We start from the raw sequence: 15,448 nt of genomic DNA on the forward strand, positions 1-15,448 counted from the left end.
GGCCCCACCCCTCAGGCCCTGCCTCGATTCCACACCCCGCCCCTCCCACACCCTCTCCGCCTTCCCCGCAGTCCCCGCCCCTGCAGTCTCACCCCGCCCACATGCCCCTCCCCTCCCCAAGTCCCCGCCCCACCCCGCCCCTCATATCTCTGTTCCTCCCCCCCTCAGGCTCCGCCCTGCCTCTCGTATCCCCGTCCCACCTCCCTCAGGCCCCGCCCCTGAAGCCTGCCACGCCCCCTGGCGGTTCCGCCCCACCCCCGCGCTCGCCCCGCCCCCGGCCCGGGCGGGCCTCGTCTCAGCTATCGGCAGCGGCGGCGCTGCGGGAGCTCCGGCGGCCGCGATCCTAATGGCTGCGCGCGGGCCGCGCTGAGCGCGGGCGGAGAGCGACGGGCGTGGGGCTGCGGAGAGCGAGAGCGAGCGCGGCCGGACCCTGGCCAGGCCCCGCCCGACCGGCCGAGCCCGCGATGCGCCCCGGGGTCTCCCCCCGGCGCAGCTGACGCCGCGGCCCGCGGAGACCCCGGCCGGTCGGCCCCGAAGAGCGGCCACCCCGGCCCAGGCCGCGATGGCGGGGAAGGCAGCCGCCCCGGGCACCGCGGTGCTGCTGGTCACGGCCAACGTGGGCTCGCTCTTCGACGACGTAAGTGCGGCGCCGGACGCGGCACCCTGGACCCCGGACCCTGAGCCCCGGGACCCCGGACCCCTGTCCTGAAGCCCGAAATCCCGGGACCCAGACACTGACCCCAGAGCCCCGGGACCCCGGACTCGGGCCTGAAGCCTGGGACCCTGGGACCCAGACACTGAGTCCTGAGCCCTGGGACCCTGGAACCGAGACACTGAAACTTGAGCCCTGGACCCAGGACCCCAGCCCTGAACCCTGGCCCTGGGCGCTGGAATCCTGGTCTCCTGGTCCAGCCTTCACACTCCATAGGTTGAACCCGGAGCCCAGTCCCTGAACCCAGGTCCCTAAACACCAGTCCTAATCCCTGTCCAAGGTCCCCAAATCCTGGCCCCCGAGCCCTAGTCCGAGGGCCCCATACCCTGAACCTGGTCCCAACCCTGGTACTGAATTTTGTCCCCAGAAGCTCAGCCCTGAATCCTGGTCCCCAAACCGTAGCCCGTGTCTCCCGAGCCCCAGCCCCTGACTTCTGGCCTGTGACTCCCGACCCGGCCCTCCGTGGCCCCTGCCCCTGCCCGTCTGCCTGCTTTGTCTGCAGAGCTGTCTGTGGCTGCTCGGAGGTGTAGGCACCCTCATTTTACCTTGTAACTTAGTAGCTCTCTAGTTCTCAAACAGGGGGTTTCTGTTGAAAGCCCTGGAGGACTTTATGTTTCTTGTCTGTTAAAGAGAAAGATGCAAGAAGCTTTTCAAGGCCAGAGAAAAGGATGCTGACTGCCCAAGGCCTTTACCTTCTGAGACCTCCCACCCAGGCACCCGAGGCCTTTGAGAGAAGAGTCTGCCAAGGCCCGTTGCTCCCCTGGCTCCCGAGGCAGGCGGAGGCTGACCCAGTTCGGCGTTGCAGCCACGGTGCCACCCCGCTGTTGGTACTTATACTGCCAACCCAAATAAAGCAGAATGTGGCTCCAAGTGGAGTGCTTGTTTAAGAAAAAAGGGTGATGGCCCAGATGGAGCCTGAGGCAGCCTCGCACTACCCGCCCCCCTCCTCCCCCAGCTCCTCCCGCGGTGAGGGTGCGGCCACTGACCACGCAGACCACTGGTGCAAACATGACTTGCATCCCTGCCTCTTCCGAGCCTCCCTTTGCTGGCAGCGAGCATGGGTGAGATGTTTCTGTAGGCTAAGTTCATGTACAGGCGAGGTGTGATTTTATTAATCAAAGGTAGGCGCTATTTTTGTGTTTTTCTTTTTTTAACTTCCAAGCGCCGTGTATTATACTTCCCTGCTGGAGATGAACTGCTGGCCCTCTGACTTGGGCACAGACAGGACAACTTTATCTAGTTTCGTGATTGATCATTTTCTACAAAAGTGCCCGGTATGGGTGTGTGTCTGTATATTTAGCATTCTATTCTCGGCTTTGCAGTAACATCCACGCTAACATGGTTTTACTCAGATGATTCAGATCCGTTAGCTGTGGCTTCAAAGCCTCAGAAATGTCAGGAAAATTAAGCACGGTGGGGGCATTTCAGTCTCAAAGGGAGGAGAATTTTGCTGTGCAAACATTCTTTCCAGTAATCTTTGATTCCAAGTTAGAGCATTTTTGTTGTGTTCCGACTGTATACACACTTCTCTCTGTGGACATTAAAGTGGATCCCTTAATTTACTTTTGTTTAGCAACAGGTTCTCTCTGAGTCTTCATTTTTCTTAAAGGCTGTATGGAGTTTTGCATCTTGTTTGTATCGGGAAGGAACCTTTGTTTTGGTAAGCAGTGCGTGGGTTAATTCTGCAAGGTGGCTTCTGACTTAAGGGCCAGTAGAGACATATCTGTCCTCACCCACAGCTTTCTTAACGTGTGCAGCTTGGTCTGGGGCCGCTCTTCCCCAGTGGCCTGGAAAAGCAGGGGTGGGTGTTAACCAGTCCCCTGTAGCATGGCTGGTGAGAGCAGCCGATTCTTGAGTGAAGGACATTTTAACTCCTTGGTTTATAGTAGGTTTCAGAAGAGCTGCTTGCTGACTCTGTCTTTGTGTGACATGTGCCCCTGTTGACGCACTGTTCAGACGGTGGCCCGGCCTGGGCAGGGATTTGTTCTTGCCCAGTTTCATCGTCTGGAAACCAAGCTCCACTGAGGGGCCAGGCCTCACAGTGTGTGGCATCGGCCTCTTTCTGGAGGGTGCGGGCCGAGGAGGAGGGGTCTGAGTTAGAAACAGGCCCTGTTGGGAAGGGCGGGCACTGTTGCCTTTCGTGCTCAAGTGACAGGTGATGCGTATCTGCTCCCGTAGTTTCATGGTCTCCCCTCACTACCTCTTCGCCATCCAGAGGCGATCCCGTTAAAGCTCTGGATGTGGACTTTCACCATGGTTTGGCCCTGACGTCCTGAGACCCACAGGGCATCTCGTCTGGCAGGCAGCTCTTTCCTCGTCTGCCCGCCCGGCTTGGTTGGGTCTGGGACAGTGCGGCTACTTTAGTCCCCACACAGGGCCCTCGGGTCGCTCCTCACCCTGTGATGTGACACACGAGGGGGTGGTCACCGTCCAGAGTACATTGGTTCTCAAACTTTTACCCCTTACACCCTTAGAAACTATGGAGAGCCCCACAGAGTCCTTGGTCTCGTCGGTCATAACCACCAGTGTCTGCCAGGTCAGTGGGTGGACCCTGAGGCAAGTGGAAACTGAGACAGTTTCAGTAGCTCTCAGAAGGGTGATGTCATCACATGTCACAGCCCCAGAAAGCTCCACCGTTCGTGCTTGAGACGGCGGGATGGAAAGCGAGCCACGGTGCTGCACTGTTGAGGGCATAGCCGTGACCTGCTGAAGCCCTGACCTCCAGGGCCCCTGTCTGAGCTGGGGCCCGTCCTGAGCCTGCGGGGAGGGGCCTGGCCTGGCTGGGCTGCCTGGGCCTGTTCCAGGGGGCCCCCAGAGAGCCCGGAGCTCTTCCCGGCAGTCCCCAGTCGGACCGTGCTGCCACCCCCCACCCCGTCGCTGGCAAGGGGTAGCTAGGCTTGCAAACCTAATTGCTTTGCTCGAGATGGCTGGATTTTTGACAAGGGAGGTTTCTAGCTTTTGGTTCTTTACGTGGTTTTGTTGTCGTTGTTGTTTTGCTAGAAGTGAACTGAGAAGGTGGATTCTTGCAGGCTGTCGTTTCAGAACTCAGTCCCACCCTTACATGGTAAGACTGTTTCTTGGGAAAGAGACGTAGCCAAGCGGTAGGATTCTGAGAGCACAGCTCGCTTTTGGGTGTCTGCCTGGAGGGCCGTTGTCCTGCTGCGTATTCGGAGCTAAACGTCAGTTTGGAGCTGGTTCCCTTTTTGCCGGGCCAGCTCCTGAGCAGCCCCTCTTTCCGCCCGGACCTGGGGACAGCAGCTCGCTGCGCATGTGGCTCTGTGTCGGGAGTCTGCGAGCCCCTCCCCTGGGCTGGGCACCTTGGGCACTTGTCCTCTGTCTCCCCCGCCCCAGCCCCGTGTGTGTGTAGGGCCTCCCCCCTCCATCCCGGGGTGCGGGGGGCCCGCTGGGGCCTCATACGGGGCCAGCCTCGGGTCCGGGCCTTCTCACTTGCTCTAATGGTGTGGATCCCTCCACTTCTTTGAGGAATTTCGTTTGGTGACGGCTTCACTGAGTCGTCACTCACACGCACGGACTTCACCGTGTAAAGTGTACGACTCAGTGGTTTTTAGTGTGTTCTCAGAGCTGTGCTGCTATCACCGCAGTCAGTTGTAGAATTTGTTTTGTACCTGAAAAAGAAACTCTGTATGCCATAGCCGTGCCCCCCCCCCGCCAATTCCCTCCATCTCCCCTGAAACCCCCACAGCCCCTGATAATCACCAGTCTGCTTCCTGTCTCTGTGTATCTGCCTATCCTGAATGTTTCACATAAGCGGAATCATGCACGCGGCCTTCTGCATCTGGTACCGTGTTTTCAGAGCTCAGCACGTCACTCCTGTTGGTGGCTGAGCACCGTTCCACTGTATGGCTGTGCCCTGCTGTGTTTATCCAGCGCCAGGTGATGGGTATTTGGGCAGCCTGCACCTCTGGGCTGCTGTGGACGTTTACTTACAAGTCTTCGTGTGGACGTGTTTTGCTTCTCCTGGGCACATTCCTGGGGTGGGGACTGCTGGGTCTGCGGTGACTCGTGTTTAACCTCTTGAGGAACTGCGCACTGTTTCCCCGTGTCGGCCCCGTCCTGCGTTCCCACCAGCGGCGCACGAGGGTTCCGATTCCTCCACGCGCTCCAGTGCCAGGTGTTATCTGTCTTTTCTCGAAGACTTGCATTGGGGCCCCCACCTCCCGGCCTCCTGGGGAGTTAGTTTCTCTAGTCGCAGGTCTTTCACTAGCATCTCTTATGTGGATGCCCAGGACGCAGGGAGGAGACCCAGACCCAGTGAGGACCGCCTCCCTCCTCCTGCCTTTGCCTGGGAAGGTCCAGCGCTTTCGGCCAGTGCCGTGAAGCAGGGGCCGGTTCTCATCAAAGACATTGGGTTTTCCGAATTTCGAATTTTGGAGGCGGCGGTTCCTCTGCTGTCCATGCAGCCCCTGAAGCCCCCAAGGGCTCTGCTGTGCTGGGGCAGGGGTGGGGCTGAGCGGGCCAGGCCTCTTCACAGGCCCCCTTCTGGGCTCTCCCGGCTCCTGTCCCGTGGGGATGGCCGCGGGGGCATGGCCGCAGGGAGATATCTCCACATTCTTCTGGCAATACTGCCTCTGACCTGAGATCTCAGTGTCCTTTCTCTGTGGGAATTTGGTCTGTTTGTCCCAGTTGGGGACTCTCCGTAGATGGGGGCCTGCCCGTCCCATCCCCAGGGTGGTGGGGTCAGGGGAGTCGGTGGGCTCATACTGGTGGTGTTTCAGAACTGCTTCCTCCACGCTGGGAAGCTGTGCCTGCACCCCGCACGCCTCCACCCAGCGCCGACGAGCTCCTGTCAGGCCTGCCTTGGATGCGGCTGGAATTTAAACCGACGTGTGGTCATCCGTCTGGGGCCGTGCCTGCCTCCTGGTCCCTCCTGCCCTCGTCCCCGATCTCTGCCGGCCCTGGACCGGCCGTGAGAGCACACTTTCATCTGCCGCGCCTCCCGCTTTACCAGCTCTGGAGATGCTGAGGGAGGGTTTACGTTACTGGTGGGGGAGGCACTTCTTAGGTTTGAAGTCTTAAATGCTTTGCGTGTCCTGAGTCCAGAGGAGTGAGCACTGCCGGGGGACCTGCTGGACAGGAGGATGCTGGAGGATGCTGACACGGGGCGCGTTCACGTCCACTGCCTCTCAGCCTGCGCCACTCCGCGAGCTCACGCTCTGGGCCCACGTCGGGAACTCCATCAGCACGTGGACTGCGTGCCCTTCTGGGAGTGAGCGGGCGGGGAGGAGGGGCCGGCGCTGCTGCCCTGGGGTTGTCTCTGGTGGGAGTCTCTTTCTGGGGAGAGAGGCCCCTGCTGGGGGTGATGCCATGTGTGTCGGGTCTGATTCGGAAGTTACAGGACTCGGACCAGGCCTGCCAGCCCGCAGCTTGCCCTTGTTTAAAGAGCCCCCTGTTTGACCCGAAGGGAGGGATGCGGAAGCCGGGGAGGCTGCCTGGGGGAGGGGGCAGGGCTTGCTAAGGGACTAGGGTGGGGTGCCTCCTTAAATGTTGACCTCCTCAGTGTTTGCCCCGGCGGGCGGGTGGGCGGGAGCATCTCCTGTTGGGAGGCGAGCTTGGTCCAGGAATGGGGTCCAGTAGGTGGGGGTCAGCACAGGGCCAGGAGGCTAGTCAGAAAGGCAACGAAGGGTCTGAGTGGAGTCTCGGTCCCCTGTCTGTTGTCACTTCTCGGGACGCGGCCCTGCTCTCCCTGTGTTTATACGGGGCGGGGAGGGGGACCCTTCTGATGTGAGTGAGCTGAAGGAGGATGATCGTGGGCCCGGGGAGGAGAGGAGTGGAGAGAATGTGGCGAGTGCCCCAGGTGGACACGGAGGTGACTTTCGGGTTCTCTCTTTTGTTGCTGCTTCGGGTAATCGGGGCACACGGGACTCTCCTGTCTGAGCCTGAGAACTGTCCAGACGTGAGCTCCTCTGCAGGCTGGGGCTGGGCAGGTCCACTCCCAGCGTGGCTCTGAGCTCGTCGGAGAGCTCATCCTGACGACGGTACCGCCGAGAATGCCATCGGGTCTCGTCTCTGGTGGCGAGCGAGGGTGAAGCAGCACCTCGTCTGGGATGTCTGGAGTGTGGGACCAGCACAGGGCCACCACCCAGCCGTGTGACTCCAGAGTTGGAGCGGGCGGGGTAGCCTGTGGGAGCCCCATCCCTGTGCGTCTGGGGAAGGCTGGGCACACGTGGGCCTCTGTTTGGGAGCATCCAGGCCCTTGTTTAGTCACGGTCCCTGCGTCTGCTTGGCCTCTGGTGATTAGACCTGTTTTCTAAAACTTAAAATTTGAGTTTACAAGGTTTGTTTTGGGAGATGGATGTGGCCCTGGGACAGGGCATCCCCTTGGATCTGCTGCACTGCGGGGGGCGGGGAACAGTGTGGAGGGCTCACGGCTCCGTCGTGGGAGGAGGTGAGCAGGGTGAGTGAGGTCCGTGGAGGCTTGGCGTGCGCCATGCACACCTGACCTGAGATGCCCCGGGAGGCGGCTCGGCCTACACAGCTGTCGGCATCTGAGGATCTGGGGCAGGTCAGGGAGGGACCAGCCTTGTGCCATGGCTGGTCTTGGTGCTCTCACACAGCAGGGGTTCCCGGGCTGACGGTGTGCCTTGACCATCAGGGAAGCACGCTGGTGCCGACCAGGCTCGAGGAGTTTTGGTTTTCCCTTGAGTAGGAATAAGCCAACTCCATTTCTGGAAGCACGGCTGTGGGGCCATGATGGGTCATCGTGACCTTAGGCCCTTTTCTTCCTGGTCCTTTGCTGAGCAGAACGCCCCGAGCTCTGGCCCCTCTTGGGTCTCCGGGCACTGCAGAGCCCACGCTGAGTCTTCCTCCCTCTTCGTGTGCATCCTGGCCCGGTCACTGCATGTCGTGCCAGCCCTCCCGGCTCATCCGGCCTGCGAGCACGGGAGCTGGTGTCTGGAGCTGCATCCTGGAGGTCGGGGGCCCCCGTGTCCCCCCTTGGAAGAGTCTGGCCACAGCGCTGCTCTCAAGACAGCCCTCAAACAGCCCTCCTTTTCTGCCCCGCCTCTCGGGGCCTCTGAATGATGAGCAGTTATTCTAGGAACTCAAAGGGCTTTGAAAGCAGAAGGCCCGGCTTGGGCCTGGGTCTCGGTGGAGGGCAGCTCCACCTTTAGTGCCTGTCCAAGGCGGCGCACTCCAGGGTCTGCGGGGACGAGCGGGGACGCAGGACAGCTCCACCTCTGTGTACACGTGACAGGGCGTGTGATTCACCTTTTTATGGCCATTTGCACGTCAGGGAGTGTGGAATGACAGCGGCACACTGGCCGCAGCGGGGCAAGGAGGGAATGGATGCCCTGGCGGTCGTGAGGCACCTGTGCTGGCGGGGCCCCGTCCTCTCCTTCCCCACAAGGCCTCCGTGGGCGGCAGTCTTGTCCTCACCTGTGTCCAGGGCTGAGCTGCACTCGGGCTGCTTAGCCGGTCTGTCCCAGCTGCTCCCCGCCTGGGGTCCTGACGTGTGGCTCCTGCCCTCGCCTCCCACGAGCACCTGCAGCTATCCCGGTCCCCGCTGCCCGGACGGAACATGCGTCTCCGTGCTTTGGCCTAAGCCCCTCTTTTCCCAGGAGCCCCCCAGCCCCCGGGAAGGCAGGATCGCACCTCCCTCCCGGCGCAGGTCACCGTGCCCAGCTCTGCCGCCTTGTCCGCCCCACATCCCTTCCCCACCTCCAGTAATTACAAGCTTTGGGCTTTTGTCATGTTTCATTACATTTGGTTGTGCTGGCCTCTGACCAGCAGTGCAGGGGCGGGATTTGGGGCTCTGCCCTGATGAGCACAAGGGGCAGAGCGGACGTGGCTGTAGGGAACCAGAGTTGCTGCCAGCCTGCTGGTTGCTGGACCCCCCTGTCAGAGCTGGGTGGGGGCTGAGTTGGGAAAGGTGCGTGCCCCACTGGCCTGGCACCTCGCGGGCACTGGGGGACCAGTGTTAGAGCCGCTCTCGGAGGTCGGTGGACAGGTCTGTGGATGCCTGGGCTCCGGCTGGTTTTTCCTTCTCGCTGGGACAGTCTGGTGGAGGCACGATTTGCATCTCGCACGGTTCACCCAGCGTAAGTGTATGGTTCGATGGTCTTCAGAAAATGTTTGCCATCGCTCAGCTGTCACCACGGTCCAGATTGAAACACTGCCCTCCTGGCCTTTCGCAGAGCTCAGCCCCAGCCCCTGGGCGGCTCTCCCCTCCACCTGCCCTCACCGCGGATCCCACAGCACCGACAGTCCGTGGCCCTCATGGTGCTTCTCCTGCTGAGCGCTCGTGGGTGGATGCACCGGCAGCGGACTCGGGGTTGTTCCCGGCTGGGCTGCTGCGCGCGGCAGGGTGCAGCCTCTGGGTGCCAGGCCTGGTCGTGTGGCAGGTGAACGTTTACCCTTTCTGGGCACCGCTCACCTGCTGTCAGAGCGGCGGCTCCACTTCCCGCCTCTGGCTGCGTGGGCTCCAGCTAAGTGTGCTCCGGCCCCTCCGCGCGGGGCCACTCGTGCTGACGTCCCTTTGATGGTGGGTGTGGGCGGAATGTCCTTGTGGCCTCTGCTTCTGAACAGTAGGCCTCCCACTCAGATGGACGGTTTGCCATATTTGTGACAGTTTTTGGCAAACTGTTGACTGGGTTGACAGGGGTGGCTCCTTGGGGCTGTCGCCCTTCTCACTTCCTGGTGGGGGGACAGAGGGTGCCAGAATCCCCCCCAAGAGGCCTGCTTTGCCCAGGCAGAAGGGGGCTGTGGTCATGGCGCACCTCTGAGCACAGTTATGCGGGGGAGGCGGGGCGAGGACGGGGCCGCTGTGCGGCGGAGCCCGGCGTGGACGGCGGGACGGCATGTCTCCCTGCAGGGCTGGCGTGCTGGCCGCGTCCCACGCCCTCCCTGGAGGGTGCTGATCAGTCTGTTCGAGGGGGCAGTGGTGGCGAGGGCTCCCTGGAAGGGACTCGGGTGTCCTCCCCGCCCACTGTCCCCGGACATGGGGGACACCACCCCAGGTTAGGGGCAGAGCGTGCCTCTCCCAGGGGAATTCTTTTCTCCCAGCCCCTGAGGTGTGATGGCCCATCTGGGGGGCTGTCCTCCACCCCCTCCCCTTTGCCTTTCTCCCCTGGCTGAGTGGCTGTTAAGCCCAGTACAGGTCTCAGAACGTCTCCGATAGGCCTGCTGGTGCATCGCCCGCCGCCTGCCAGGCCGCCATCCCTCGGTGCCCTCACCTGGGCAGCAGGGATGCTCTCAGGGGGAGCATCTCCGTGAAGCTGCCCAAGATCGCCTGCCTGTGGGACAGAAGCACAGCCCTGCAGGTGCGTCACCTCCTGGCAGGCACGCGGCTGTCCTGGTCTGGGCTCGAGGTCCAGTGAGGAAGTGCCTCCGCAGGATGGTGGGGGTGGGTGTCAGATGCCAATGTTTCCAGCGACTTCATGGTAGAAGAGCAAGAGGCGCCACTTTGGCCTGTTCCTCCTTTAGGGAAAACCTTGTGTGACCGCAGAGGTGACAGGTCTTCAGGCTCTGAGAGGCCTGTCCCCAGCCTGGCCTGGGCTCCTGCCGTCTGTGTCACACCTGGCGGTCGTTTCTTTGCAGCTGGACTTCATGGAGGCCTTTGGGGGTGCAGCTGCCCCTGCTGGGGCCTGGCCGTCCTTCGGGGGCAGGGGTGCGTGTGCTCAGGGCCCACCTGCAAGGGGCCGCACTGGGGTCCACTTGGACCAGCGTCTTAGTTAGCTACACGGCCCGTTAGTCCTGGGGTCCTGAGGATGAGTTGGGGGCAGCTGCCCCGACCCCAGCACGGACCCAAGCTCCGAGCACCCTACCGTGCCTACGTGGGCTTTGGGGTGGCTGTCAGTGGTAGGATGTTGAGTAGAGAGTTGGGTGGGGGGAGCTCTGGCCACGCGGGTGAGCCTGTGTGTGTGAAACAGACCTGGGTCGAGTGCTCAGCGCTTTGGAAACCATCACGAGGCTCCCTCAGCAGCATTCCCGGGAGCCGTTGCACTGAGAGGCCGCTGCGAAGGCTTAGGAGCAGACAGACCCACCTGTCCTAGTTTGCCTGACGATGTCCCGGGTGCTCTCAAGTCCTGTACCTATTCTGCCTCCCAGGGCTTCATTGGGGTGTCCTAGGGGGCACTTACTTTGTCCAGTTCAGGGCAGAGCACGCTCTATGTTCGATATATTGTAATTCGGGGTGATGTGGGCTTTACTTTCAGTTGGATTTGTTCTGTTAAGAATGACATCTGTCCAAGTAACAAACAAATTTGTGGGGACATGTGTTTTGCTTTTATTTTCTCCTTCATCACTGTAACGGTTTTTCAGATCTGTTGCAACTTCCTGTTTTTGCTGTAGCATGACCGCTCCCCTCGCCGCTGCGTCCAGGCGGGGTGCTCTGTGTGCGGTCCAGGCGGGAGGTGGCAGGCTGGGCCGTGAGGGGCGAGGGTCGTGGTTAGTAGTGGTGCTGACAGAACATGGGTGAGCGGCCAGAGCTGACCAGCAGGGGAACCAAAGCAGGGCCCGGTGGCCCATCTGGGGGCTGTCTCACCAGGGCAGGCGGCGTCTCACCTCAGCTGCTGAACCCCTGCCCCCAGGACTCCAGCCTTACATACGGGGCCCGGGGCACGCTTGGTGCTTTTGGGGGTCGTTCGGGCTCCCAGGTTCCATGGGGTTCTGCTGCGTCCCCTGCCGAGATTGCAGGCGCACGGTGACACGGGGACCGGGAGAGCTTGTCTTTAAGGGCTCCTAGTAGCGTGGCCCCAGGGGCCCCGGGCTCCTGTGTCTCTCCAGAGCCGGGCCCTCTTCGAGGGGCTGGAGCCGCCCCTCCCCACGCCGCGCTCCCGCCATCCCGGCCGCCAGGCCCGTCTGGGGCGTCCTCTGAACTGGTGGGCGCGGCGGCCAAGCGCTGGGAGCCTCCCCGAGGCCCCTCGCGTGGCACGCTGCTCCCTGGCCCCGCACCTCCCGCGCCTTCTCCATCCGTCCTGGACCGAGACAGGAGGAGGGGTTGGCGGGAGGTCACGGGCAGGTGGAGGCCCGGAGAGGAGAGGACGGTGAGGAGGGCCCCGGGAGGGGCGTTTTGGGAGTTCGAGGAGGAGTACTTCGAGAAGGGCGTGCTGGGGGTCTGAGGCGTGGGGCCCGGGCGGCCCCAGAAGCTGACAGGTCCGACTGCTCGTAGCCTGAGGCGCCTGCCCTCCGGGGCACGGCGCCTCTGTCCTGGCCATCCAGGGACGGGCACAGTCCACCTTCAGGGCACGGGGGACCTTGCACCGGGTCGCCTGGCTCATGGCTTGTGTGCGGGGCCCAGGCTGCCCCAGCTGCCGAGCAGAAGCAGGAGGTGAACAGGGATCTGGCTGGTGACTCAGGGTGGCTTAGGATGCCCAGAGATGCCCTGAGCACAGAGACCACGGAGGGCCCCCCGGGGCGAGAAGCAGGGGCCGGGCCTGACGGCTTTGGGAGAACTAAGGAAGGGGGGCCGTTGGGGCCACTGTGGGGCAGGAGCAGTGGCAGGAAACGGGGAGCTGGGTGCGCTGGAGAAGCCACGTGGCCGGCGTGGGTGGCGAGCGCAGAAGCCTGGCGCTGCAGGCTGAGAGGCCGTGCCTCCGATTGTGCAGGAGCCCCTGTTTCTGTCGCGCACGGGGGATGCAGCTGGTGACGCAGCTTCTGCAGCCGGTGGGAGGAGGCCCTGAGGTGCGGGTGCTGCCCCGGCCCCCTGTCTCCCGCACGGGCCTTGGGTGTGGACAGTCGGCTCCCTCCTCCAGGGAGCTGCCTGGGACCTGTCTGTAGTTTTTAATGACTGATAAGTGAGTCAGTCCGGAAAGGGAAGAAGGGGGAACTCGGGGCCGGGCCCAGCCGGGAGGGTGAGCAGCTCTGAGCCACTCAGGGAGATGCAGCCAGAGGTTACTGGCGCCCCCAAGGTGCGCCCTGAGGTGTACGGGAGGGGCCCTTGAGGATGGGGTCCGTCGGGAATGGCGCTTGAGGAACCCGGGACGGCAAAGCGGAAGCACCGACGTGCGTGCTTTCCATTGCTGTTTTTCCAGTACAATAAAACTCCACTCAGAAATGTAAAAATTTATGCTAGTTCCTAGGAGAAAATTGACGTCTCTGAACCTTGATAACCTTGATAATTTTAGTTTCCTCTAATGAGAAAGATTGTGTGGTGTGACCCACAAAGGCTCTGAAATGTCTCCTCTGTATTCTGCACGGTGTTGCCTTCAATGCTACCAACCCGGACAGACCGCAGAATGATTTCAGCGTTTTGTGGCAATGGCTGCATTCCGAACCTGTGCTGTGTGAAAACAAAGTTCTAACTTTGTTCTGTCAGAGAATGAACACCCGCCTACTGCTGGGTGGAGCCACCTGGGGGTCTGCGGGAGCCTCTGGTGCCCAGCGGGCTGCGGAGCTGGGCACGCATGCTGGACTCCCTCAGGAAGGAGGGGAGCACCGGGGCCCAGACACCTGTTGCGGCGTCCGTGTGTTCTGGGGCGCAGAGCTTGTGGCGGAGGCACCCCCAGGCCGGCCCTTCCTGTTGCAGGTGGGCCGTTGAGTCCTTGTGCTGAGGTCACAAAGCACAAGGGTCCTGGGGCACTCCTGCCGCTCCCAACCTGTGCTGCGTCCCCTCTCGATGTTGCGCCACTTCCTTGGCGTTGTAGCAGCCGTGGGATCCACTCTCCCGCACACAGCGCACTGCCTTCGCGGGGGGACCCCGAGGGCCAGTGAGCGCCCTTTTCCTGCGGTCACAGTGCCGAGCCCGGGCCTCCCCGCTCGCCTGTGCAGAGCCCCCGGCATCTGGAGGGCCTGGCCCACGGGCTGGTGTGAGCTGCCGTCCTGCGCGCCTGGGCAGTGTCACGTGCCTGCGTGTCATGTCCACCCCACGCACACGTGCGTGTGCGTCACACACATGCACGTGCACCCACGCCTCTAGTGATGTGGAGACGCCTGGTAATCACATCACACCAGCTGTTGGTTCTGTCAGATGGTATGACGTGGAGTCTGTTATCATTTACTTTGTTACCCTGCTTGCTTGTAGTATCATTTTTGAGCCCTTTTCCTTGGATTTTCCAGGATCTCTGTTTTAGAATTATGTAGCTCCTATGGATCTTGTATCTAAATTATTAATAGAGTTATTTGGACAGGGAGGTGATCATAGGGTCTGTAGAATAGCTACTGTTCTTTTTGTTACTGACACTGTTATTTGGGGTCATTTATCTCCTCAGGGCTGCGATTACACAGAAGTCCAGGAGGTCTGTTTGTATAGGACTCTCGACTGCAATTTCTTTCCTGTATCTCATGTTGTGCTCGCGAAATTTTGCAACTTTCTTGTGTTTTTTCTTCCTGTGCCGTGGCACTGTTTGAAAGCCCCTGACCAGAGATTGGTGAGTCTACCCGCCTAAAAGCACTCGGAGTTCCCGAGCGATCCTCCCCACTTGGTCCAAGGGCACCTTTCTGTTTCCTGCCGTGGGTGACTTCCGCGGACCTGAGACTTGGGCAGCCTCGGGCGGCGCGGTCGGGACCTGCGGGCGCAGTAGGAGCCTCTGTACCCGGCCGGGGGCAGATGAGTGTGCTCGGAGCAGGTAAGCTTAGGGGGAGTGTCGGCCCTGGGAGCACCCCCTCCGCAGGAGAGGCCTTCTCCTGCTGTCCCCCAGCACCAGCCGTGAGTGGCCCCGGTGCTGTGGGTGGAGGATTCCAGGCTCCCGGAAGCTCGTTAGCTTGAATGAGAGACTGCAGAAATCTGAAGATGACGACCATTTGTCACTTTGGGGCTTAGTTCGCTCCTTTTGTGTAGGGCTGAGTAGATTTGTCTCTTCTGGCTCTTTCCCGAGTTGCTGTGACTGTGGGGTGGCAGGGGCCCCACCGAGGGCCTGCAGGCCCGCTGTTTGTCAGCCTTGGGCTGTCATGGTCCTGAGGTCAGACCGCATCTGAGTTACAAGGTGAGTGAGAGCAAGTGTGGCTTGCAGTGGGCGAGGGCCACCTGGGGCTCTGTGTCAGCTTTCTGTCTGACAGGGGTGGCGCAGTGCAGGGCCACAACCTCAAATGGGCTTTTTACCCCGGGTGTCTGTCAGAGCATGGAAGCCGCTGCCTCCGCTGCCCTCCTGGTCGGTCCCCCACGGCCTGGCTGGTGGGGTGCCCAGCTGACCCCTCTGAGATGGGCCTCCATCCCCTCCTGTTTCAGTCACTGCTTTCCCAGGGATCCTGTTACTGTGAAACTGAGCAGATCCTCCCCCACGATGAATCACAAAATAAGGGGTGATTGAACATAAATGTGACAACCAAGACTTTTTAGCTTACAGAAAAAGCAGCCTGGTTGCCAGATGTCGAGTTTCTGCAGGGCGGCGGGCAGGGGACTTCAGAGGTCCCCTTCCCTGGGCGGTCCTTCCTGCCCCCCACCCGTGCGTCCTGCTCTGCCCCGCGAGGCTCTCGCTCCACGGAGAGGGTTAGCGCCCTGATCGGAATGGTCCCGTGGTGCCCGCCGGTTCGGATCTCCTGCCTGGACCCTGAGCCCAGCCTGGCGCACGCGGCTAAGGTCGCCGTCGCCGTCCCTCCTCTGCTCTGGAGACCTGAGTCCCCGTTGGGCAGGCTGCCTTTGGAGGGGGGGCCTGGTGTGTGTGGCCCCTCCCGTGGCGGCAGGATGGGGAGGGGCACTGGCGGCTCCAGTGCGGGGGAGTGTTCGGTGCGGAATCCCTTTGCTCTTCTCTCCACGGGGCGGGGCGGGGGCGAGCACAGCCCACGTCACTGCATGTTCACCCACCTCGCCGCGGTTGACGTGCCTTGACTCTAGCTCCTGCA

At 61.6% G+C, this 15,448-nt stretch overlaps 1 protein-coding gene across 11 annotated transcripts in view; it reads left to right on the forward strand.

Annotated features, from left to right (window-relative positions):
- The first annotated feature begins 279 nt into the window (after nucleotides 1–279).
- The window catches only part of INPP5A (inositol polyphosphate-5-phosphatase A), a 179,670-nt gene continuing 164,501 nt past the window's right edge, over nucleotides 280–15,448 (forward strand). For all 11 annotated transcript variants that reach the window (XM_089898379.1, XM_089898381.1, XM_089898383.1 and 8 more), the window contains exon 1: nucleotides 280–637. In XM_089898379.1, the coding sequence (XP_089754505.1) occupies nucleotides 563–637 (75 nt within the window). In that variant the 5' untranslated portion in view covers nucleotides 280–562. The remainder of the gene's footprint in view (nucleotides 638–15,448) is intronic.

This window comes from Delphinapterus leucas, chromosome 16, assembly GCF_059928025.1.
Source record: "Delphinapterus leucas isolate spDelLeu-1000000601 "Yukka" chromosome 16, BTC_Dleu_Yukka2, whole genome shotgun sequence".
NCBI lineage: Eukaryota > Metazoa > Chordata > Mammalia > Artiodactyla > Monodontidae > Delphinapterus > Delphinapterus leucas.